The sequence below is a fragment of the Magallana gigas genome, chromosome 2 (genome assembly GCF_963853765.1).
Source record: "Magallana gigas chromosome 2, xbMagGiga1.1, whole genome shotgun sequence".
In the NCBI taxonomy this organism is placed as follows: Eukaryota; Metazoa; Mollusca; class Bivalvia; order Ostreida; family Ostreidae; genus Magallana; species Magallana gigas.
This window is the reverse complement of record NC_088854.1, coordinates 15,186,874-15,210,908: the sequence shown is the minus strand read 5'-3', so window position 1 is coordinate 15,210,908 and position 24,035 is coordinate 15,186,874. Positions and strand designations below refer to the sequence as shown.

The 24,035-nt window shown below is 33.7% G+C and overlaps 1 protein-coding gene and 1 long non-coding RNA gene across 4 annotated transcripts; both read left to right on the top strand.

Annotated features, from left to right (window-relative positions):
• The first annotated feature begins 581 nt into the window (after nucleotides 1-581).
• LOC105329869 (uncharacterized) lies at nucleotides 582-5,109 on the top strand. 2 transcript variants are annotated; one of them, XR_004596452.2, is made up of 5 exons: nucleotides 582-693; nucleotides 3,000-3,174; nucleotides 3,349-3,618; nucleotides 3,816-4,016; nucleotides 4,216-5,109. It is a non-coding gene; the product is annotated as an uncharacterized lncRNA (long non-coding RNA). The 2 variants fall into 2 exon arrangements; XR_010710805.1 differs by lacking the exon at nucleotides 582-693 and adding an exon at nucleotides 1,628-1,719.
• Nucleotides 5,110-14,315: 9,206 nt separating this feature from the next.
• Nucleotides 14,316-19,961, top strand: LOC105339130 (uncharacterized). Of its 2 annotated transcripts, none has more exons than XM_011444543.4 (9): nucleotides 14,316-14,444; nucleotides 14,745-14,882; nucleotides 15,746-15,937; nucleotides 16,327-16,540; nucleotides 16,765-16,893; nucleotides 18,161-18,285; nucleotides 18,505-18,591; nucleotides 18,797-19,030; nucleotides 19,442-19,961. In XM_011444543.4, the coding sequence occupies exons 2-9, from the start codon at nucleotides 14,772-14,774 to the stop codon at nucleotides 19,487-19,489; spliced, it is 1,140 nt and encodes a 379-aa protein (XP_011442845.2). In that variant the 5' UTR covers nucleotides 14,316-14,444; nucleotides 14,745-14,771; the 3' UTR covers nucleotides 19,490-19,961. The 2 variants fall into 2 exon arrangements, with proteins under 2 accessions (XP_011442845.2, XP_011442846.2); XM_011444544.4 differs by having other exon boundaries at nucleotides 14,329-14,444; nucleotides 14,757-14,882.
• Nucleotides 19,962-24,035: the final 4,074 nt, after the last annotated feature.

Genomic DNA, 24,035 nt, shown 5'->3' with positions numbered 1-24,035 from the left:
CTATTTTTCACTTGAACCAACATTGAAGATTATACTCTAAGAAAAATACTTTCGTTTTGAGAGGTAAATCATTTTCTAAATATACAATCGACACCTTTATGCAAAGAAGTCATGAATTTTGACCACTTTAAAAAAAAAATTCTTAAAACCCTGAGCAAGTTAATTATTATAATGAAACAAACACTAGTGTCTCTTTAGATGTCAGGTAGAAATGATTGACTCTATGTGATTTTGATCCAATGTGATTTCTTAATTTCTAAGTACTGTGATACTGCCACAGTACTACTATTACGATGACACGTGGTTTCAATGTACTGCTGTCAGTATTGAACAATAAAATGTACTAATTTCTTTTTACTTTCAATAATATTAATTGACACAAAATGTGTTGCTTTGTTAAAATTACACACTGTATGGAAAAAAAGTATACCACACTGACGAAAAATTGTTTCCTAAACATACAATCAACACAGCAATCACGCAGGTCACTCTAATCAAGAAACGATGCTTAATTACCATAGCTGAATCGATCTATCGGAGAAGGCAGTTTCACATTCATTCTCATTAGATGACATTAAATCAAACCGTGTTAAATATTAATTAGTACTACAGGTAATAAATCTGACCTCAGTGTACTAGCTTAGCGACAGAAGATGTGAGGAATATTTGGACTTCGTATAACTGTGCTGACAGGTAATGCAAACACACTGGTATTCTAATATCCTAACTTCGGGAATAAGACACCTTCGTTTAGTACTATGAAGTGATCAAATACGGTCGGGAGAGATAAAATCCAATAAAGCTTTGGGCTTTATGATAGACCAATATAGATCACTTCATGATATTCAAAGAATGATTCCTTATAACTTACATAACTTATATTTATATAATTTTCAGCAACTGTACGACTAAATGCCGTACGATTAAATTAGTCATTCATGAACTACCGGTATATTGGGCAATACAATACAAAATCGATTTGTAGTCTTATCTGGGACAAAAAACCTAAAAAATGTATGACTGTATATATACCGGTATATAGGGGTAAAAATGTTGTGCTATGCTGAAGCTGTTCTTATTTACTGTATGTCATTGAAAATGGCATCGCTATTGCCATTCTCTACCGTTTTACCCGACTTAATTTTCAAATCCGGCTTCTCCAGTTCATTGATTTGGCTATGACTGATTTAATGACATGTGGACATGTTAATCAAGCAAGCCATTAACGTTTCTAACATATCTTGAGGACCAACTGCGAATTGAAGAAATACTGGTACCTTTCATGCTTCTCTGTTAACAATCACTCCGTTGTTTTATTTTGGTTTGCAATGAGATACAATACTTATACATGCATTGCCAAATGCCTTGTGATGCTAGTTTCTCCATAGCATACTCAATGTTTTACTTCAGTGGACCCATGGGAATCCAGTGCAGTTTTATGTACAGACAAAAAAAGAATATAATAAACAACTTAGGGAAATCCTTGATTTTGTTTTTTATCCTATCGAAATTAATCATGTATGGGTATCTTTTGTTTTACTTAAAACATCGTATGAAAAAGATTTTTGACGTACACTCTGCCGGCGCTCAGACACTAAGCAACCAATCAGCGGGTGGTTTTAAAGCTCTCTATCATCACTCAGACCTTCCTAGCCATGTTTACCCCGTTTATCTTTACGCTGACTTTCCCTGCATTGGATTACTCAAAAAGCGCTTCATGTAAGATGCTTGTACAAGACCCAACGTTTTCAATAGCGGTGTTAATCCGGTTATACCTAGCGGCTTAATGAACTGCGATATCTAGTTGTTTCTTTAACATAAAATTTCTTACCAAATTGCATGAGCTATTATAATAGTGAAAACACTGTTTCTTATAACTAAAAATCTTTTAATAAGCCGTGATGATGTTCAGTAATTTTTTCGCATTTCCAACCAGTGTTATTTATAATTACTTACCTGTGTATTAGCCAGTTTTACCAGTTTTTTTAACGGCAAGTGCTTAAAGTTGTTAAAAACGTTAACCTTTCATTGTTCTTTGTGTATTCAAATAATATTAATGTTCTTCGATTATTAATCTAAACTTTTGAAGCATATCATTGGACAAAAGACCATAAAAAAGAATAGATAATTTTTTCTGCAAGTCCTGGTACCATTACGGCCTGTGCAAACATGTAGAAGCATTTTATTGTTTACACTACAAATAGATTTATTTATGATGGTAAAATTAGACATGATAACAAAACGATGTTCGACGATACTGTAGATTCCTAATTAACCGCGAGGAATTAATATCCGCGTAAAATCGCGAGAAGCACCCTTCGCGGATTTTAAAACCTCGCTATTATTTTCTAAGAGTTCAAAACTATAAGAAATAAGGATGGAAATTCCATGTTCGCGATTTTATATTCTCGCGATTTGATCCGAAACCACCAGATCGCGGAATTAAGTACTCGCGTAATATAAGGAATTTACAAAATGATAAAAAAATATTGTGCAAGCCATGAAGAGTGCAGACAACATATTTCTCAATGAAAATAAGATTTATTGTAATTAATAATTCAAGTAAATTAATTTTTCGCAATTGTTAGTCCATTGCAACTGGCATTTTCTTACAACAGACATTTATTTACAGTGATGCATTGGTTAAAATATAGATTAAGATAAATCTTAATCAATTTATTCAATGAAAAAAAATTCAATTTTGAAATCGTAATTAAATAATAGTAGATAAATCAATATGCGTTACTGTCGTACGATAGAAATATGATGTTCTCAGGCAAATAGTTTTTATTTAAAAGCAATATGAAACCCTTTGTTGATTTGTTAACTTCAGACATCTCCAATCAATTTATTCAATAAAAAATATCCAATTTTGAAAAGATAAATAAATTTTATCAGATAATTCAATATGCATTTCAATAGTACGATAGTAATATGATGTTTTGAGGCAAATATGATTTTAAGCATTATGATAAACAGTGTTGATTTGTTTACTTTAGATAACGGAGCTGTTTTGAGAAGTTTTCCCAATCGAGGCTTAGTAGAAAAAAATCGATACAGCTATTTTATTTTTAATCATTCCTGAAATGATTTGGAGGGATACGGATGTAAGAATGATTTGGAAAACTCTGTTGCTGATCTTTTTTATGAACGTATTTCCTCCTAATAAATGGGGTATGTATTTATATTATTTAGTTATTTGACGCGATAAAAAAAAAAAGTACATTCTTGGTCTTAAACAAACGCAAAAAGCTTTTTTTTTTATTTTCCCAAAATGAAATACATTGTACTATTACTTCTGTCTATTTTTCTGACAATGATCAGTTTCTTCACAAACGTTCCCTACAGGAAATTCCTTGCGCTATCAACATTGGGCCTATCAACGTAATACGAGGACATCCTTGGCCACTGGATCTACACCAATAACGTCGAGCTCGGTATCGAAACTTTCCGAATGTTGGGACCTCTGCGGAGCGACTCCGGCGTGTTCAGCATTTTCATACGACGAAAACGCATCTATTTGTTTTATTTTTGAAAATACTGATGATGTGGTAAACGTTACAAAAAATCAGAAATATTTCGTCGTTCAAACGAGAGTGCAGTATTCAGATGCGCTAAGTAAGACATTTTGATTATCAAGTGTAATTATTTTAAAATTCATCCAATTAATCCGATTGTTTTCAATTGCATGATTTAAATATTAATTATTTTGGTGTGGTACACACATGCTCTCTCTCTCTCTCTCTCTCTCTCTCTCTCTCTCTCTCTCTCTCTCTCTCTCTCTCTCTCTGAAATTGGCCTGTATTGTTTTTCAGAGCAAGCAGAATTGGTTTGCGAGGCAAACAACTTGGGGTTTCGGTTTAATTATCTTATTCCAACGTGTTACATGATAGACACCACACCGAGAACAAAACAAAACGCCATTACTTTCTGCGAGCAGTTTAATGGATACCTCTTACGGATAAATAATTACAGGAAACAGAGATTTGTTGAAGAGTTGAATCTGAACAGTACAGGTAAAACAATTATTTTAACTACCTTTAAACTTAAATTATTTTAACTACGCTTTAAATCCTATTCCATGAGTAATACAGGTTGCAAATATTGAGGTAAGTAATCATATTTATATATACATATGGTTATAATTTACATTCTTTCTTCTTGTAAGAATTAATGACCCTCGTATTTATTCCTCGTAAAATATGTATTTTAAAGATCTGATTACGAAATATCGTGTTGATGGAATCTACACTGGAGGTGTGTGGAAATTCTCAAATGGGCAGCGTATTGCGGAATTTTACTGGTACCCTGGAGAACCAGCTAAAATTAGTACTCACACTTCAATTGGCCTCAGATATACGTATTTAGGCAAATGGGATGACATAGCAGAGACAGCATTGCACGGATGTATCTGTGAAAAGGAAATACTAATGCAATAATAAAGTCAATGTTTTAAGAAGATGTTTGATTGGTTTTATTGGTTCTGTTTTCTATTGTTCTGTGTTTGTTTTGGGGTTTTTTCGGGAGGGGGGGGGGTGTTGTGTTTGATTGTTTGTTTGGTTTCTTTCTGAGGGAGACTGATTATTGATGCATGTATCATGTCATCCGTTGGATCGGGTCAGGAAACATCTACTATTGATAGTATTCTTTACCCTTGGTCAAGATTTCATTGTTGCTGTACAGTTGTACCAGACTTCGGTTCTGTCGTCAGATGCAATCACTAGTCGTCGATTAACTTGATTTTTCAGGAAAAATAACCTTTCAAAATCCTGTTGTATAACTGTATAATTGTAACAAAATTGGCGACGAATTTCATGTTATTTTAGAATGTAAGGGATCAAGTAAATAACGAAGTCAGTTTTTAGCTACAGATTACTGTTCTTCTCCTAAAACTAAAACGTTTGATGAAGTCATGTCTTCTAAAAACTATGCTACAAAGAAAATTGTGTTTGTTTATTTAAAAATGTAATGAAATTGTTTGCTCACATCATTTACTATTTTTTCCTTCACAACTTTACTGTATATATGTAAACAATATGTTACATACTGGATATGTGAAATTTTCTTGATGTTCCTCATGTACCATTATATAATTTTGAGTGAAAATAAACTAAGATAACACAATTAAAACAATTATTTATTCATTGCTTTGTGTATCCAAAACACCACAGTACATTTCAATGAAAAAAAGAAAGGTTTACATTTGATTTACTGCGGGTGTGGCAATTTTAATTTGGTCGAAGGCACGTGGCATCGATTTCTTCAATTCAGTTTTACAGAATATTCTCTTTCGAAAAAATTGAACGGGGTGGGGGTTGGGTGGGGCAGAACCCCTGCTTCCCCTCCTTAATAATACGTACCTAAGCCGCACATGTTTTTTTATTATCCTAGCACACAGCTGAAACATGAAACAGCAAGGAGAGTGGAGAATCACAAACACTTGACGTTTAAAACTTTTCATTTTGTATGCGTGGATGAACATTTTACTTTATCATTGCTGTTTTCGGTGGGTTTTTTAATCAATTGAATAACATTCATTCTTTATTGTCAAAACACTAACAAATTACATCTACAATGTTTCTTCCTTTTTTACTGTTATGCAACACTGGCACTATCATCATATGCAATTAGTTGATTGACTTGATTTTGCAGGAAAGATGACCGTTTGCCTTTCATAGTCAGTATTCTATTGCATAGACTAATGGTATAATTCTAAACCAATTCATTATTCTTAGATTTGCGTATCTAAAACACCACAGTTTTGACAAAACCAGGCCGCACCGTCACCAAAATTTTTAAATCCCTCAGCGCAGTCCTCAACTCAAATCCTTAAAGGAAAAGTGCATGAATTTGAGGTAAAAACTCAGACTTGAGGCTGAGTAATGACTTGAGGAAAGTTGGTGACGGCGGGGCCTGAGGATAACTAATTCAACAGAATGAGAAAGGTTTTAAGTGAAAATCAATACGAAACTTTCCGTTCTGTTAATATCCATTCAGTTTTATCGAGGTAATTCAATCACGAATTGACATTTCATATCAACGAAATAAAACGTATTTTCCATATTAAGCAAATGAAACAAACAGGAGAATGAAAATATTTATATTTTTTCCTTACTATAAATGACTTGTAGTGAAAGTAGTTGTAATTTTTTTGATATGTTAACAATGAATTCTATTTAAACAAAATTAATGGTGCATTGTTCAATTAAATCCCGTATCAGATAACTGCGCCATTTGTTGTCCCAAAACACACATCATTAAACAGTTTCGTGATGAAATAAGTGAAACCATTGATTTCCTTTTAACAAAGCTCTAGAAAAACTCACAAAGCAATTCATTATAAGTATATTTATGATAGAAGAATTAATGTTTTTTAGTCTTGAATTACCTTTGTGTAACCATACGGACTAAAAAGAGAGTTAAAAAACTAATTTCAACCACTAGGAAGGCTATGATAATATATTGAGAATATTGTTCTTTTACGATATGAAGGCGAAAAAATCTACTTTTAATACTGCGGATGAGGCAGTTGTGCTTTGGTCGCAGGCACGTAGCATCGATTTCTTACAAACTTTAATTTCTATATGTAAAATGAGAAAAACATTCTGTTTCGAAAAAAAATTGGACCCGTGTGGGCGGGGATGGGGGCTAGAAGAGCAGACCCCTGTCTCCTCCCTTTCTTTAATGCTACGTACACTGTACCTAAGTCGCACATGTTTGTTTCTGGGTATCGAGTTGGTTTAGTTTCCATTGACATACGTAATCGCATACAACTGAAACAACAGGAAGACTGAGAGACAAGCAATTGACGTTTAAACCTTTAATTATAGGATGATAACTTCTTGTTAAACAATGATATAAATATTTAATCCACGGCAAACAATCTACCTATAATTTTATTTTGTCTTATATAGAGAATGATACAAAGTCATTATCGAGTTGTATAAACAAATAACCATCTTATATGCATGGATGAAAACTTTACCATATAGATATTGTTCGGCGGGTCTTAACCGATTGTATCATATTTATTCTTTGTTGTAGAAAAACTTGCAAATTACCTAAATGTTTCATCCTCTTGTCAGATAATTGTGATTGAACGATGATTTAACAAAATATTAGATGAAGATATCCTCCGTCAATATTTTTTTTTGCATTTTTTTTAAAATAAAAATCTTTTACAAGGTGGTGAGGGGACTTGAAAAACAGTTCATTACACAATGATGATAATTAATAGTTTAAACTATAAATATTTATTTGATTCAACTTCATACTCTGTTAAAATCATAATTAAATGAAAGTTTAACCTATAAATATTTATCTGATTCCTTAAATATAAGGAATACTTGTATATGTCTTAATTTATAATCATAGAAAATCTTAACATATGCTCTTGTGTTCATTATGTACTGGCATTTGAAGCCACCAGTAAAGCAAGGTTTTTAAAACTTTGACCAAAACATTACTTTTGTAGAAACTACATGTGTTCAGCTTTATACTGTATTAAAATCATAATTAAATAATTTTTTAAACTATAAATATTTATTTAATTTCTTCAAATAATAAAGGAACACTTGTATATAACAGAAGAGTAAACCGATGGGGCCGATATTGGTTTTTGTGTTTCCAAAAAGCATATCAATTTCCGTTCAACTTTTTGATTTCTTCTAATAATAAAGGAACACTTGTATATAACAGAAGAGTTGACCGATGGGGCCGGTGTTATATAGTGCATTTTCCCCCTAGCCATCTTTCCCCCCGGAAAAATGGCTATATAGCAGTTCTTCTCCCCGGAAAAATGGCTATATAGCAGTTTTACCCCCAGGGAAAGCTGACTATATAGTGGGCTTTCCCCCTTTTTATAGCCAGATTACCCCCACGGAAAACCTACTATATAGTGGATTTTCCCCCTTTTTTTACATTCCGGCCATTTATATGGTGGACCATTCGTGGTAATAATTTGCAATAATTGATATGATATTAATTTTTCATAGAAAAGGATAATTATGGCATTTATTAATACATAGAATAAAATAGTATTTCATGGTGTTTTAACCCCAAATATGAACTAAGGCACGCGCCTCCATAACATTCATGTGTCATCATCGTTTATTTCACCTGTTTTTACACCTTTTTGGAACACCTTTTACACGGATTTCGGAATACTTCGAATCTTTTTCATCTAATCGATGCTTATCTACAGTTTCGACTTCGACGTTAAGAACACGTGAGAACACATTTGAGTAAAAATACGCTGGTTTGGAACTTTAATTTTCCAATGTATTACCATCTCTGTATAAGCTTCTCCGAGGGAACTAACTGTACAATCTAAACTTTATTTTGTAGAGGAAGGGAATAAAAAGTGAAAATGTATTACTCCCTTCGTCCAAAAGGCTATCAATTTTAAATTAATACCGCTCGAATTAAAAACAATTATATATTTCTTCTTCTAAATATCAAACAGGGTGCAATGAAATGATGAGAACTGAAATGTTTTAGTTTTATTTTGATTGATGGTGTTCTAAATCATGGGTAAGGGGTATTTTAATTGATTATATATTAAAAACATGTGAAAAGTTAGTGTTTTCAATTTTGTTTTAAAGTTACGCATATTCATATTTTTAGCACATTTTTTACGAAACGCGAGATTCTATGATGTAAACATTTTGTTTCAAAAAAGGAAATGTCTTCACAACCAGAACAATGTCGGTACCTTTGCTGGTTACTTTGGAAAATGTGAAATGGAGCCTGAACTAACCTTATGTATATATTTACACTCAGTAATTGCTAATTTTCCACTTTTAAGTTTGCAACGTGATTTATAAATATACAATTTTGAAAACGATGCCATATAAATCAAGATATACGATTCACTTACCTAAAAATCGTATATTACTATTTGTTTCATATTTTTGCAATAAAGATTTACTTGTGTACCATATTATTTCTTCGAACAATGAAACAAGGGTAATTAAAAAAAAAAAGACACCCCCCCCCCAAAAAAAAAACCCCATAACATCTATTGTGATGAGGTGATGAGCTGACTTATCAACTAACAAGTTAAAAAAGTCGTATACATGTATGCGCTTAGGTTGGTTATTTATTTTTTATTTTCGGTTGCTCCTTTTATGAATAAAAGTTTATTGATTTATTTATCTAGTTATTTATTATATCATTAGTCATCTTATGAATTGATTAAATGTTTTGAAGAATAATGAATTTACCTGCGTACCTTTTTAACATAATTTGTTCGTAAACTTTGGACTGTATATGATATGGGCGCCTTAGATGGCCCCCTAAAATGAACATCATCGTTTTACTTCAATTCTTTTTTTCTTTGTACAGATATATATGTTATGTTTATACATTATGTTCATTTTGATTCTAGTGCTCACATTTAAGAAATATGACATCGTAAAGACAACCTTTTCCCGCCATTTTTGCAATTTTAGCATAAACAGCTTGTTTTCAAGCAGTTTTTCTTTCAGAAAACATAGAGCGCGTGCTTGAACAAACAAAATATTTTAATCAGAGATATATATAGCCAAGACTAATAAGTAACAAAAAAATATCTTTGTTCAAGCATGCGCTCTATATTCCCCATTCATAAACGGATAAGAAAAATGTCAATTTTTGACCGATTTTGATTGAATTGTAGTAATAGCGTTACTTCTGACGTCATATACTGCAAGTGAGTGCAAATAAACCAAATGAATAGGTAAAAAATATATTTTAAATCAACTCTTCTAAAAAATAATATAACATTTTACTGTACCCGAAACACTTTAAAAAATTGCGAATTATGGGGGCCAAATTTAAATCATATTATATATAGTTCTTAAAAAAGAAAAGCAGAATCGTTATTTTCAATCAATTTGATAAGGAAATATATGTATTTTTAAATGATGTTTTTACTTTTAAATGACCGTATAAATATGTTCATGTGGCCATCTTTAGTTTTTGAGATATGGGGCCCTTAAAAAATACATTTTCTTTATAATTGGATTTCAAACATCGGGCTCGAAAACAACAAAGGCCCCTACCCTGCATGGGGGCTAAAATTTTCAGTGTCATCTACTAGTGGTATAACACTATCACTGTGAAAATATGGTTAAGTGGTCATCTCTAGAATATGAGATTCGGATCCCTACTTATAGAACACTATTCAATCATTATAATGGGGTTTTAAACATCGAGCCCTGAAACATCAATGGTCCCTACCCTGAGGGCTGAAATTTTCAGAGTCATCTACAAGTGGTAAACCACTGCCACTATGAAAATATGGTGATATGGTCATCTCTAGTTTATGAGACATTGGACCCTTAAAAATATGCACTATAATCATTATAATAGGATTTTAAAAATCGGGCTCTGAAACATTGGAAACAAAATCTCTTTAAAACAGAGGTTTAGCCTGGATGAAATTTTCAAAAACAGACAGACAGTCTGATAGATTTATCAAAAAATTCTTAAAACATTCTCGCTTAGTACAATTTCAGAACACAGAATTCTGCATATAAGTGTATAACTTGTAAAACCAAGTATTTTTTTTCAATTAATTACCTAAATGTGTAATTCCATTACACACATGTTCAATTTTCAGCATAGTCTATAAAAATAATAAATTGGCAAAACGAAACTTAGCCTTTATAGATGAATGCAGTTGTACATGTATGCAACCTGGGAGTGTAGAAACATTAATTTTAATCCTTACTGGATTTCCATCAATATTTTTTATAAAATCTGAACCAAAAACGTGAGGGAGAAACCCTACTATGGGGGAAAAGCTACTATATAGTAGCTTTTCCCCCCAGGGGGAAAGGCTACTATATAGTAGGTCTTCCGGGGGGAGAAGCTACTATGGGGGAAAAACTGCTATACAACACCGGTATTGGTTTCTGTGTTTCCAAAAAGCATATCAATTTCCGTTCAACTTTTTGATTTTAGGCCATACAGTAAATTCTTAGGTTCTAGTTCTCATAATGTATAGTGATTGAAAAAAAAAGTTTCACAATGTCCGAGCAGTATGAGTTAATAATTTTTTTATAATTCTGTTTGTTTAAAGTCTATCATACGATACACGTTCATTATATGCGTTTTGACATATAAGCAACTATCGAAAGTCTCGCGTGACGCGATTTCAAAGGTCGCAAACCTTTTGACTCTGTGAGACAAATAATGCACATCGCCTTAGTGTTTCCAAAAGAAATAGCAGGAGGAGTGATGTTTGTAGTCGTAAAGAAGGATTTTTACAAGGGTTCGAACACTATTATCATTCACTGTACATTCAGCTGAACTCTTTTCCGTATTATCAGCTGCATCATTTGTATAACGAGACGTACTTGTTGCCGGAATGGCAAGGGGACGGGAAACTCTAACTGATTATGACCCATTCCCATTATTTTCTAATCTATAAACCTTCTTTCTGCATGACTGGCTTAAAATGTCATCAATGCACACATTCTTTGCAAAGAACGAACTGCATCTACTTTGCAGTACTTCTCCCACAATTGTACCATTTCATATAGATGTTCTGGAAAAGCAAACGCAACAATTTTTGCTTGGCTTGATTCCTCAAACAAAGCGTGCTTACATTTGGGGTTTAGGTTCCGGATGATTGCTTTTACAATAACTAAAGTATATATACTTTTTCCATCGATACAAATGTTCATTTAAGGAATAAGATCGAAGTTTAATATACAAAACGCACAATTCTGTATAAAAAAAAAATAAAACGGTGTTTATGAATGCCGTATATTAAAAAAAAGTATGCCCGCAGATGGAATCAAACCAGGGCACAAAAAACAGCAGTTTAACCTTCCGGGCAGTCCGAACTTACATTTTTAGATGTAAATATAGACAACTATGATAGAAACCAGTTTCCCAAATTTTTGTCGTTTTTTTCCCGCAAAATTCGACCCCAGGGCCGGGTTGCCCTAAGAAAATTCTAAATTCTATCTTAATTTATTCCTTTGAACAAAACCCACCAAAATATCTAAGATTTTTTTTATGGGCAGGCCGGTCCTGAAAGATATCTAGACCAGAAACCGCCAATTGAAACCATGCAGAAATATACCATTTTACTGAAAAATGCTGTTTAGCCAATATTGAAGATTAATAATAAAATTGCAAAAGCAATATGATAAGTTCAAAATGCAAATACGAAAAATTAAAAAACATATGCGATAGAATAAAGCAAAAAAAAATACTTTGATTATCAGAAGTTATTTATCCGGGAAATCCATCTCCTCTATTGATCAATTCTTTTGTAATTTGCAGTAGATCCTTTCCAGGAAAAATTGTCATTTCCTTTTTGGGCCCATGTTTAAAAAAAAATGGAATGCGACATGGGTCACAAAATGAATGGAGATTTTAAGTTCCATTGGCATAACTTGTATTTCAGGTGCCAACATCGGATTCCTTAAAAGATAAATTTAAAGTTAGATTTTAAAGACTTTTCTAAACATATTCTTAAATTCTGCTCTAAAATTTGACGCTAATTTGTAACGTGGCGGTGTTGAATATCTATATTCCAAATATATCGTTGAAAGTTTTGAACACATACAAAACTGTTGTTTCCAGATTCATAACTCGGAGAAACTGGGGTACAGTCAAGGATAGGCCGAAAACGAAGTGCTAACCAAGCAGCAAGCAGGGAACCTTCTCACTTGTTATAATATCGTAATAAATGCCTGCACTGGGGACAAGGTCTTGAAGTTGGTTTGGCCAATCTGCTGAGTTAGGCCTACCAAATCATCAGATTGCCTATTATGATCATCATTGTTGAGCTTAGGTTCCATCTTATATAAGCTCTTAAGAGTCAAGTACTAAGAACTCATTCAGGGAACATCTCATGTGATCAGAGAGAATGGAAGTCAGGAGCATAAACAGGAAAAATTGTGATAGCAGAATATGTTTTGTGTTAGAAAGACATGAAGGACTTGACACCACATAACAAGTTTGTATAGTTGTAACTCCGCTCTGGAACCATCAACTTAGTTTTTTGTTTTATTTTGAAAAAAAGGTCGAAAAATACAATGATAGGTGGAAACAGTAGCGGAAATTACTGAGGTACATAGCAATAGTCAGTTGCAGATACAGGCAAGTAGCATCGTTTAAAGTGGGGGGGGGGGGGGGGGGCGACTCATCCAAAAAATCTTAACAACCCAAAACAAAAAATAAGTTTCCAAAATCTTCAAAATTCTTATCCGGGGGGGGGGGGGGGGCGTAGTATATATAACTTCAATTTCACTCTTCATTTCCGTATTTTCATTCCATTTTTTTTTTTTACATACTCCCCAGAAAGGAGGGGGGCAACTTCATGATAATTCAATTTTTTATACGTAAATTTAAGAATATTTGTTGCTGCGAGAAAGCCCCCCCCCACCCCCCGATACCACATGCATGAGATATACCGGTATGCAGCAAGGTTGAACAGTCGGAGTACTAGTCTAGTTAAGGGAACCGGGGCCAAGCCCGTTTTGACATTAATTTCAATGTAACCATAAATAAAGGGCTTGTCCCTTGTGGTAAAGGGGGTCATGCAGGCAGTTTTCCTTGCAGTAGCACAGTACCATTTATATATCTGTAAGTTATGAAAAAATGAACTCCAATATCCTAACCTATGGACATACAGTCGACTGTTTGTCATATGTATCTGTGTTTGTATATGTTTCAGTACAACTAATAGCGGGGTACGTTTCCCCAACTTATTATTTATGCTTGAATCTATATGTATTTTGTACGTAAAGCTACATGTATGTGCAGGCACGTAGCATCGTTTTTGAAAGTGGGGGGGGCCAGACCCATCCAAAAATTTTGACAAGCAAAAAAAAAAAAGGGGAAAATTTAAAGTTTCCAAAAATCTTCAAAATCCTAATCCGTGGGGGGGGGGGGGGGGGGGGGGGGGTAGGCTAAACTATACTTCCAAAAAAAAATTCTTCCCTGCCAAAAATTTGACTACTCATTTCCTTATTTTCATATCAATTTTTTACTAACTTCCAAAAAAGTGGGGGGGCCAACTCCATTATAATACAGTTTTTTATATGCAAATTTTAAAAAAATTGTTGCTGCGAGAAAAAGTGGGGGGGCCAGGCCCCCCCTGGCCCCCCCTGATGCTACGTGCCTGATGTGTACCGCTATCTTTTTAAAAAATACTTGAACATTATTCTATAGCAGAAAGTGTGAAGACTTGATTACATGACCCAACCCCTTAACTCACGTCGCCGCATCGTCGCTGCATATCGTAATCATGCTATTGACAGTTTAAAAATTAAAGTTTTGACGGTAAACTAAATTTTCCCGCCAATTGAATACGACAACTTCCGGGGCTACAGAACTTGTTTACATTGGAGATTTACTTCCCTTTGTCGGAAAGCTGAATGTCCTGGGAAGTTTCCAAATCGGTTAGTCATATACCTCGACGATTATGTTACAAAGTGTTGGTAAGTAATATAAAATGTGTATCTGAATGTTTCTCCCAGGGACAACTTACTTAAAATGTCAAAATTTATCCGTGCTGATAAAATGTCATCTCGAATTTCCTCTGATCATATGTACTGTTATAAAATTTAGAACAAACTCTGTGGTAACTTGTCTTATAATTTTTTATCCAATATTGTGACTCGCAGCAATAAAGTGATAATTGACTGAGTGTGCTTACAAATTTGTCGATATCAGTCATTCCTGTGGGTTTTTTTGAAACTTTATATGGACATTTTTTTTATGCATAACGTACGTTACAGAAATGTCAACAGCAGGTTTAGTATGCCATGGCTAGTGGACAAGGGCCAAGTAGACGAGACACTAGACCGCACAGTTTGTCCAAGGACGAGGCTTATGCAAGACAGCTGCAGGAAGAGGAGAATGCTGCTGCAAGAGAGGTGAATCAGAAAAAACATAACCATCTCATGATCTCGGATCTCAAAGACATGTCAATCAACATAATTTTTAATGTTGACAAATCTGCCTGACATTAGATGGACCCTACCCTTACCCTTCTTACCTTCCCCATTACCTCTCCTGGAAACACTGCAATTTATTTTTTTTTTATTTATATTCTGTGAAAAAAATTAAAACCAATAAATTCTCCATCCAATTTACTACTGATATCATCTCTGAACTTGCCTCTGATAATCTTTTAAACACCATCACCAGCCCCGCAAAGTGAAGTGGTGCAGTTTGTTTACATGTAAAAATGACGACTCACGATATGTAAATTCAACATTCTTAATTTTCTGAGGTAGGTAACGTGCTTCGAAAAAAGTCTTAAGCAAGTAAAGAGATGATAGCAGTAGTAAATTGCATGAAGAATTTAATGGTAATAATTGTTTTCAAAGAAGTTGCTTATAAATAATAAATAAGAGTAATCAGTCCAAAACTAGAGCAGATTTTTGTGCGCAATAAATACACAATTTTTTCAGTGGGTGGCACTGTAGCTCCCAGGTCATCCATCCAAATTTTTTCAGACTGGGAGATACAGACCTGCAGCTAGGTATTTTTAGGTGAAATTTGATTGGAAAAAAACCAAACAATAACAGATAATATGTTAAATACCTGGTGAATCCCAAAACACAAGAGGATAGAAAATTTAGCAGTTAAAATTTGGTATGAATTATATTTTCTCTTTAATTCTACATCCTTGGAGATCCTGTATGTGATATTTCTGATCAAAGCTGTATAACAGAAGCTGTTCTTAAGAACAAAATACTGTTATATTTAAAAAAGATTCATTCACAATTACTAGGAGGACGAACAAATAGCAAGAAGAATGCACAGAAATATCAACATTATGCCAATGCCCATGATGAGGCTAAGAGGAAATGGAGATCATCCTCCACCATCACACCTCAGATCCATGACTCCGATTACTCAACTATTCGCAGATCTAGTGGTCCATGCTGGCAGAAATAATCGAAGAGATCCAGCAGCTGTCTCAGTAAGTACTTAGTACCTATCACTTGTTGGCAAGTATTCTTCAATTAATTATTTTGAAAGTTATGCATTGTAATAAGAACCATTTTAACAAAAGCTTGGTCTTTGGGTAGTTGTCTTAAACAAGTGTGACGCAGGTCTGTCTATTTCATTGCTGGCCACTCAGCCGTGGCTCTTTGAAATCAACAAGATTTGTCTGGCTTTTAAGTTAAGACTATGCAATCTGTGCATAATTTGCTTGAAACAACTTCATTTTTAACCTGTTTTGACACAAGAAATAGATAGTTACGTCCCACCGAAAGTCCTAGGTCTTGTTAAAATGGTTCTATTAAATTGTTTTTCAGTTTACTTTTAGTTTGTGTATTAATTGAACTTCACAATATGTTTGATTAGGACAGTGAAGAAGAGGATTCGGACACAGGATCAGACAGCACTGTAGAAGAAAATTCTCCCAATGCAAGTCCTGTAGCTCAGGCCAGGGGCCAGAGTGGGAGAGGGGGAAGGGGAGCAGTACCAATAAATCCCAGGAGATCTGTACATGGTATGAGGCCAACAGAGACAGGGGTTGTTTCCACACCCTCTCCCTCAACGAACCCAACCCGCAGAGGTAACGAACAGATCTCATTTAATATCCATAAGTTTGTCTTATATAATTCATTCATAAGTTTTTTTCACCATCATTCATAAGGTTTTAATTAGAGACTAACATTTCCAGTGTATTAGATTCAAAAGCTTTTTCTTTGAACCAATGGGAGATTTGACAAAATAAATTTTCAGAGCAATTTTTTAAGGAGTCTTTTGAATATGCGATTTTGAGCTGGTAAATTTTAGGAACTACCAGGGGAAGAGGTCGAGGAAGAATTACAGCAAGGAGAGGCAGGGGTACTGGAAGGGGAACCGCCCGAAGACAGTCAACAAATGACTCCTCAGATATGGAACCTGGAACAATGGAAGCCAGTGGTATGTAATTTCATTGTATATTCCTTACCTTTCATATACTGGTAATTATGTATATGCCTATACATTGTATCTTTAATACCTCCTGCTAATTTGTAAGAAAATAATATATATATATATTAAAACTCCTGTAAAATCTTCATTGTTCTTGGGGGACCAATGTTTGTGGCTTTCGTTGGTAGCCCTTGCCAACAAATATACATCCCCACGAACTTATATACAATGATTTGTTTTATATTTATTAAAATTATCCTGATTACACTACCAACGAAATAACATCCCAACGAACCAGGAAAATTTTGGCTACCCACCAACGTTGACCCCCAAGAATAAAAATGATTTCACAGTACATGTATTTGTTACCTGTAGTCACATGAAGACTTTATACATTCCATATAGAGGCACAGTTCAAGGGATACTATAAAAATATGCTTGACTTGATATTAAGTAAATTTAAAAAATGCACATATTTTTCTTTTGAATTTTCTTTTCACTATATTTAAGTTAAATAAATTTTTTGGTTGATATGATCTTTGAGCAATTGAACAAAATCTCATCCTGTAACTCAGGAAAACTTCATTTTTACAGTAAAATATTAAATACTAACGAGTACAAGTTGCAAGATTACTTAAAGTTCTCCTTGAAAAAGCATGAAAGATCCCAGCTAAAAAGATTAAGAATAAGTTCACATTCACTATTCATTGAAACAGGTAAATATTGTAAACCAATTATCCCAAAGGAAAATTGTTTATGCTATGCTTGTAAATTATTAGTCGAAAATGAAAAACATTTTGTACTTTACTGTCCTGTGTATGACAATCTTCGATTTCATTATTGTGATATTTTCAATGATAAATTGTACTGTGGTATTGATCCCATAAAAGAAATTGTTAATCCATGTTATTATAATACTACACAACGTCTATGGATCTACTTGGATAAAAGTAATGTTTTATGCAAAGAAATCGGTTCAGGGACTATGAAGTATTGTATAAAACTGTCTTGCATGCTGTAGCCTTTATGTTATAATTTTCTTTTGTCTGTCATTTGATTTTATTTTGACTGTATGCCAACATGGTGATGTCAGTAAACCATTGAATTGAATAAACAATGTACTTTAAATAAAAGATCAGTGCTATCTTCTCTTATATTTCCTCACCCAGCATTGATTTAAGAGATGGAAAGGGGGGAATAGAGCACAATTTATTGATATGGTAGCCTGCAGGTTAAATAAAGTCATGATATTAAAAATGAATTTTTATGTCTTCAGCCCCACCTTTGTCCTTGGCTTTGAATCGTCCAGAACTTCCCAGGGGGGAGACGGAACCTGAGATTATGCTGTTAAACAATAGACAAGCTAACTCCACTTCGGATGACCGATTCATTCACATCATGGTAAAATTTTGGCATTTGTATCAAATATATTGGGTTGGAAAATGGTACAGTCATGATTTTAAGATCTAATGCTTTAATGTACATGTATACTTCAAAATAACGACTTGTGTTTTAAATGTATGAATATATATTACAAGCTAATAATTAATAAAAACCAAAATTTTTTACGAATATGAGTAATGAATTTGATTGAATAAATTTTGGGGTTTCCTTCCACAGAGAGATCCCATGTTACTGATATTGTTCCTAATGGGACGTAGACCTGAAATGCTTGTTCCTGATGATGTAGACCCAAATGATTATGAGGTACAGAGTTAATTACTATTTCGCATATTAGAAACATTGACATAAGCATTGCTCTGAGTTTAATCGTTGAGTGTAGATTGTAATAAGATTAAATGGTCAATGTCACATCAATTACTAACATCCTATTTCATCATGAAAAATTAAGTCCAATTTGTTTTACCTTTTTTACAAGAATTCCAAAAATAACCCATGTATTTCTATGCAGTCTTTATGGGAATTGGCCGAAAGAATCGGGGAAGTGAAAAACCGAGGCATGGAGGAAAAGGAAATAAAGGCTCTGCCAGTGAAGACGTACAACTCCAAAACCAAAGTCTACACGGAGGATCACGAGGGACCAGGGTGTAGGGTGTGTCTATCTTCATTCAAAAGCGGGGACAAGCTTTGTACTCTGCCCTGTAAACATGACTACCATGCCGCCTGTGTCAAAGAGTGGCTGAAGGTAGGGCTTACATCAAGCTATTAAGTAATTGAATTTATTTTATCATTGAAGATCAAATAAGTACTCAGTTGGTTTCCTCAAGTCTGTATCTGAATACTGTATGCCAGGAAATATTTGCCCCCGATTTATTTCGCCCTCATTGTCAGCGGGAGAATTTGACCGCGCCAATTCAAATGTCACATATCTCTCTCAAAACAAAATTGTGTATGGGCAAATTTAAAGCTGGGTGAAACCATTTGCAAGTGTAGAAGGGTAAAAAATAACCATGTATTTAGAAGCGATTTCAATCAGTATTTTTTCATTCTCCTGCCCTAGTCTTAAGTTATTTTTAATATAGTGGAATTAACCCTGGACTATACAGTGTTTTCGTACTTTTCATTTTTTAATCTTTTTTGTTAACTCTATTTACAGAGAAATGCAAGCTGTCCTATTTGCAGGCATGACATGAAACCTAGTTAAGAAGAGAAGGTTTTTACTGATGCAAAATGGATGAGAAGGGATTTTACACTTAATCAAAGGAGGAGTGTAGAGAATTGTCCCCTAAATGCCAGTTTTAATGTATGGTACATAGATTTTTTTTATAGAAAATATTTTTATGTTTTTATTTTAAAAACCATTGTTCTAGAGTGATATTTTTAAGATGCGATACATATTTCATTTGTTATTTATTATCTTTTTGGGGATGTATGGTAATTATTCCATGCATTTTATATAAGTTTGATTTTTTTCCTCATGCCAACATTCCGAAAATATCCACTTGAGCCAATATAATCTTATTTACAGTTGTATTTGAATCATGTTTTGATAATCTGTTTATCTATTAAAAATTTGTATAGGAAATATTAAAACATGATAAGAAATTTATTTCAAGAATTTAAATACTGGTTTATGGATCAACACATTTATGTACATTATATCAATATTTTTTACATATGCTAGTTGCACCATTTTAATTTTCTTACATTATGTTTATTTAAATCGTGGAAGGTGTCAAATACATGTACATGTATACATTTTGAATTTAAACCCAGATATCGAAGTAACGGGTAAATTGTTTATTGGCAGTAGTTTTAACCTCCTGACTATTTTACCCTCCTTTTGTTAACTAGACTATATTATAACAACGTAAGATAAATAGCATCTAGTTTACAGTTAAGCTTAACTGTATTTCTGAGATTGGTTGATGCCAGATTTATATGAGAAATAGAGCGAACACTCACATCTTGTTGTGTATTTTGTTTATTGTGATGATATTTTCTTTGTACATGTATTACATTTCCACTCCATTAGTAACGAATGTACTATGTGCAGAAAGCTAATTTTTTTAATTGTAAATTGTTGCATTTTTAGATTTTAACACAATGAGAACTTTATTTACCAATTTTTTATCTGGCCAGCACCAATAATGTTGTCTGTGTGTTAGGTGGCATTTTGTTCACTGGTTTGAAGTTATGGTAACAATGAGAGGTTATGGAATTTGCTTGAACAGATTCAAACTGATGTAGTGGATTGGTTTTCTAGTGTTGTTTAGATAAGTCATCGCTCAAGTACATCTACATGTATGTATGCACTAGTTGGTCTATAATCTAGTCATAAGATTCAGTCTGTACGAAATAGTTAAAGGGTAGAAAAAAATCACATTTGATGAATATGTTATATAAAATCTTTAGTTTGTGATTGTTAAAATGATTTTTCTCATTTTAGAGAAAATACTGGATTATGGATATACATGTATATTTATTTTTTTCTCATTATACATGAGTAAATATGACTCATTGATTTCGCTTATTTTTAAATGTTTTCATGTGATAAAATTCCTTTTTATTGTTTTTAATTTTATGGCATATCCGTCCAATATATGTATACTATGTACTAAAATAGTCCCATTTGACACGAGTGATCCTGATTGTGATGTTTTCTTTTACATTATAAACATATTTGTATACTGTGTTAATAGTTTGATAGCTATTGATTTATTTCTATTTGTCGTTGTATTGAACTTTGCACAATAAAATCAGTCTGTCTGTCTGTCTGTCTGTCTGTCTTCCTGGTTTGCATTAATCCAGCTTAAGAGCTTTTAAACAAGTTCACCTATTACACTCTATTCCTTTCAAAAACTTTAGTTCAAAGTGGTTTGAAAAGAAGCTATATTCCCTTTAAAACTTCAATTCAAAGTGGATTGAAAAGAAGTCAATAATGATGCTTCAAATTTTAATAAACGGACAACTACCGGTAATAGCTTTATATTATTGATTTTTAAAAGTCAATTTAAACAAAAGGCTGATCCTTAGATCATTGCATGGTTATTTTTTTTTCAAATCTTTGAAAATGCTGAAATACCAAAAACTTTTTCTCAGCACAACGACTTACTTACAATAGAAAATGAAGTGTAACCACTATCTTAGAGAAAATATATTCGAATTAGGAGAGACAAGAACAAAACATATAAAACAAATCAAACAATTTTAAAATCTTTCGATTGCAAGTTACAACAAGAGGCCCATGGGCCACATCGCTCACCTGAGGAACAATAGGAATGATAAAGTCAGCTTAATGGAGTCGTAATACAAACAATCTGGACAATGTACAATAATACATGTAGATCCTGTATAAATAAAATCCATTTTTCCTCCTTGGAACTCGGATACCCTGATTGCTGCCAATATTTACTAGAGCAGACTTTAATCACCGCTCCTGCACATATATAGGGACTCAACGTTACGCAGGCAGGGATGACCGCACACCTACGCAACTCAACAGGTACCAATATTAACGCAAGCAGAGATGATCGCACACTTGCGCCAACAGCTGAACCTAATGCAAGCAGGGAGTGCCGCACACTTGCGCTAGAAAGGCCAGAACACCAAGAGGGATGCCCATACACTAGTGCTCCGCCGCAATAACCACGAGCAGGTATGACCACACACTCGTATTAATGCGATACAGGGCAGGAATGACCGCACACTCTGTATCATAGGTTAGAAAACACGAAAATTAGAGAGAGCATGGGGTGTCCACACACTCAATCTTATCCATACCTGTTCAAGTTTAACCCCAAACAGTCGCTCATTGTAAAGCAATAGACACTGTCCCTATATATGTGCCGGTGTAATGAAGAATAATGACCCCCGTAGAATAATGACCGGGGGTCATTTTTCGACGTAGAATAATGACCCCCCTAGCTGAAGAATAATTGGATTTTTCTGAAGAAAAAAGACCCAGGGGTTATTTTTCTTCATGTTAAACATGAAGAAAAATGACCCCCATAGAAAAAAAGACCCCCCCCCCCATGTAAACATGAATAGAAATTGGTTACACCGTATCCAAGATATGACTTTGAAATTACTTAATTTTTCACTATGTTCAACTGATTTTGAAGTTATAAACACCGAATTTGTAAATAAATCGCTGTATATAGTTTTTCATATCCGTAGCAGGCACACACAAAACACTCTTACATTGCCACAAAATGACTGTTAACAGTAACGTCACTTCTCTCATCGACATACGGCGGGAAATGGTGCAAATACAGAAAGATTCATACACAATGAGGATATTGTGTGATAATTAACGAACAATAATCATGAAAGAATAATTGTTGTATTAATATAAGCAATATTCATTGGTGAATGAATTGTCAATCTTAGAATGATACATGTATATATCTTTATGGAAAAAGACTAAGGGGACAGGTAACGTGGGAATATGAATTCTTCTTATTAACATTTCTTGAGGAAAGTGATTTTTAAAAAATCATTTTGCGTTAGTTTTTTTTTTCTTCTACGTAATACATGGGCATCAAAATTCTAAACATTTGTTGTAATGTTGTATTTGTGATCATGAATAGATTTTATTCTTTTCGAGCAAATGTGTGAAGAGTACCTGACTATAGTTAATCTTAATAGATAATAAACACTGATCGATTATAATAAGAGAATATTGTTTTTAAAAGCGTTGATAAGAGGTTAGGGCCCATGTAAGGGGTTTATATCCCCCTTGATTTTGATCACACGATCTTTATTGTATCCAAAGTTACCAATGCTCATACAAACTATTGATGCATTAATCATCTTGATATTAACTAAACTTACTAAAGTATGCCGACGGTAAAGTAAAATATATTTTCTGTATGGGTACTCTCAGTACTTTGACGATTTTTTTTATTGGCCGTTAACCTCTACTGGCATAATGGCTGCAGTCAGTGCCTACTAACTTCAGCTTGGTTATAATGCCTAACTGTGGAGTAAACTTTTCATAATTTTGGTTCCATCATTAATTCCGCGTGATGCACTTGCATACCCAGCAGTTTGTAATAGTGGAAATCCTCAATGCAAGTATAATTCATGAACAATATGAAGAATATAAACAAGTGAAAAGCTGTCAATGTGACAGCAAACCGGGTTTTCTTTTATGTAAACTGTATCCATAATCCATGTCAACCCTTATCCAGTGAAATGGAGTACCCTACATGTTTATGCAACATTTTGCCAAAAAATGACTAAGTTCAAAAGCTAGTATTTTTTTCATAAATTATCGGAAATCAAAATCCTAGCAATATGCACACCTCTGATATATGTACAATTGATCTGCAAAAGAACAACTTCCCATCTTGAGAACTGTAGGACAAGTTATCCGTACAATGAGGGTACCCTATATGCAATATTTTGCCAAAAAATGACTAAGTTCAAAAGCTGGTATTTTTTCGATAAATTATCAGAAATCAAAATCCTAGCAATATGCACACCTCTGATATATGTACAATTGATCTGCAAAAGAACAACTTCCTATCTTGAGAACTGTAGGAGGAGTTATCCGTACAATGAGGGTACCCTATATGCAACATTTTGCCAAAAAATGACTAAGTTCAAAAGCTGGTATTTTTTCGATAAATTATCGGAAATCAAAATCCTAGCAATATGCACACCTCTGATATATGTACAATTGATCTGCAGAAGAACAACCTCCTATCTTGAGAACTGTAGGAGGAGTTATCCGTACAATGAGG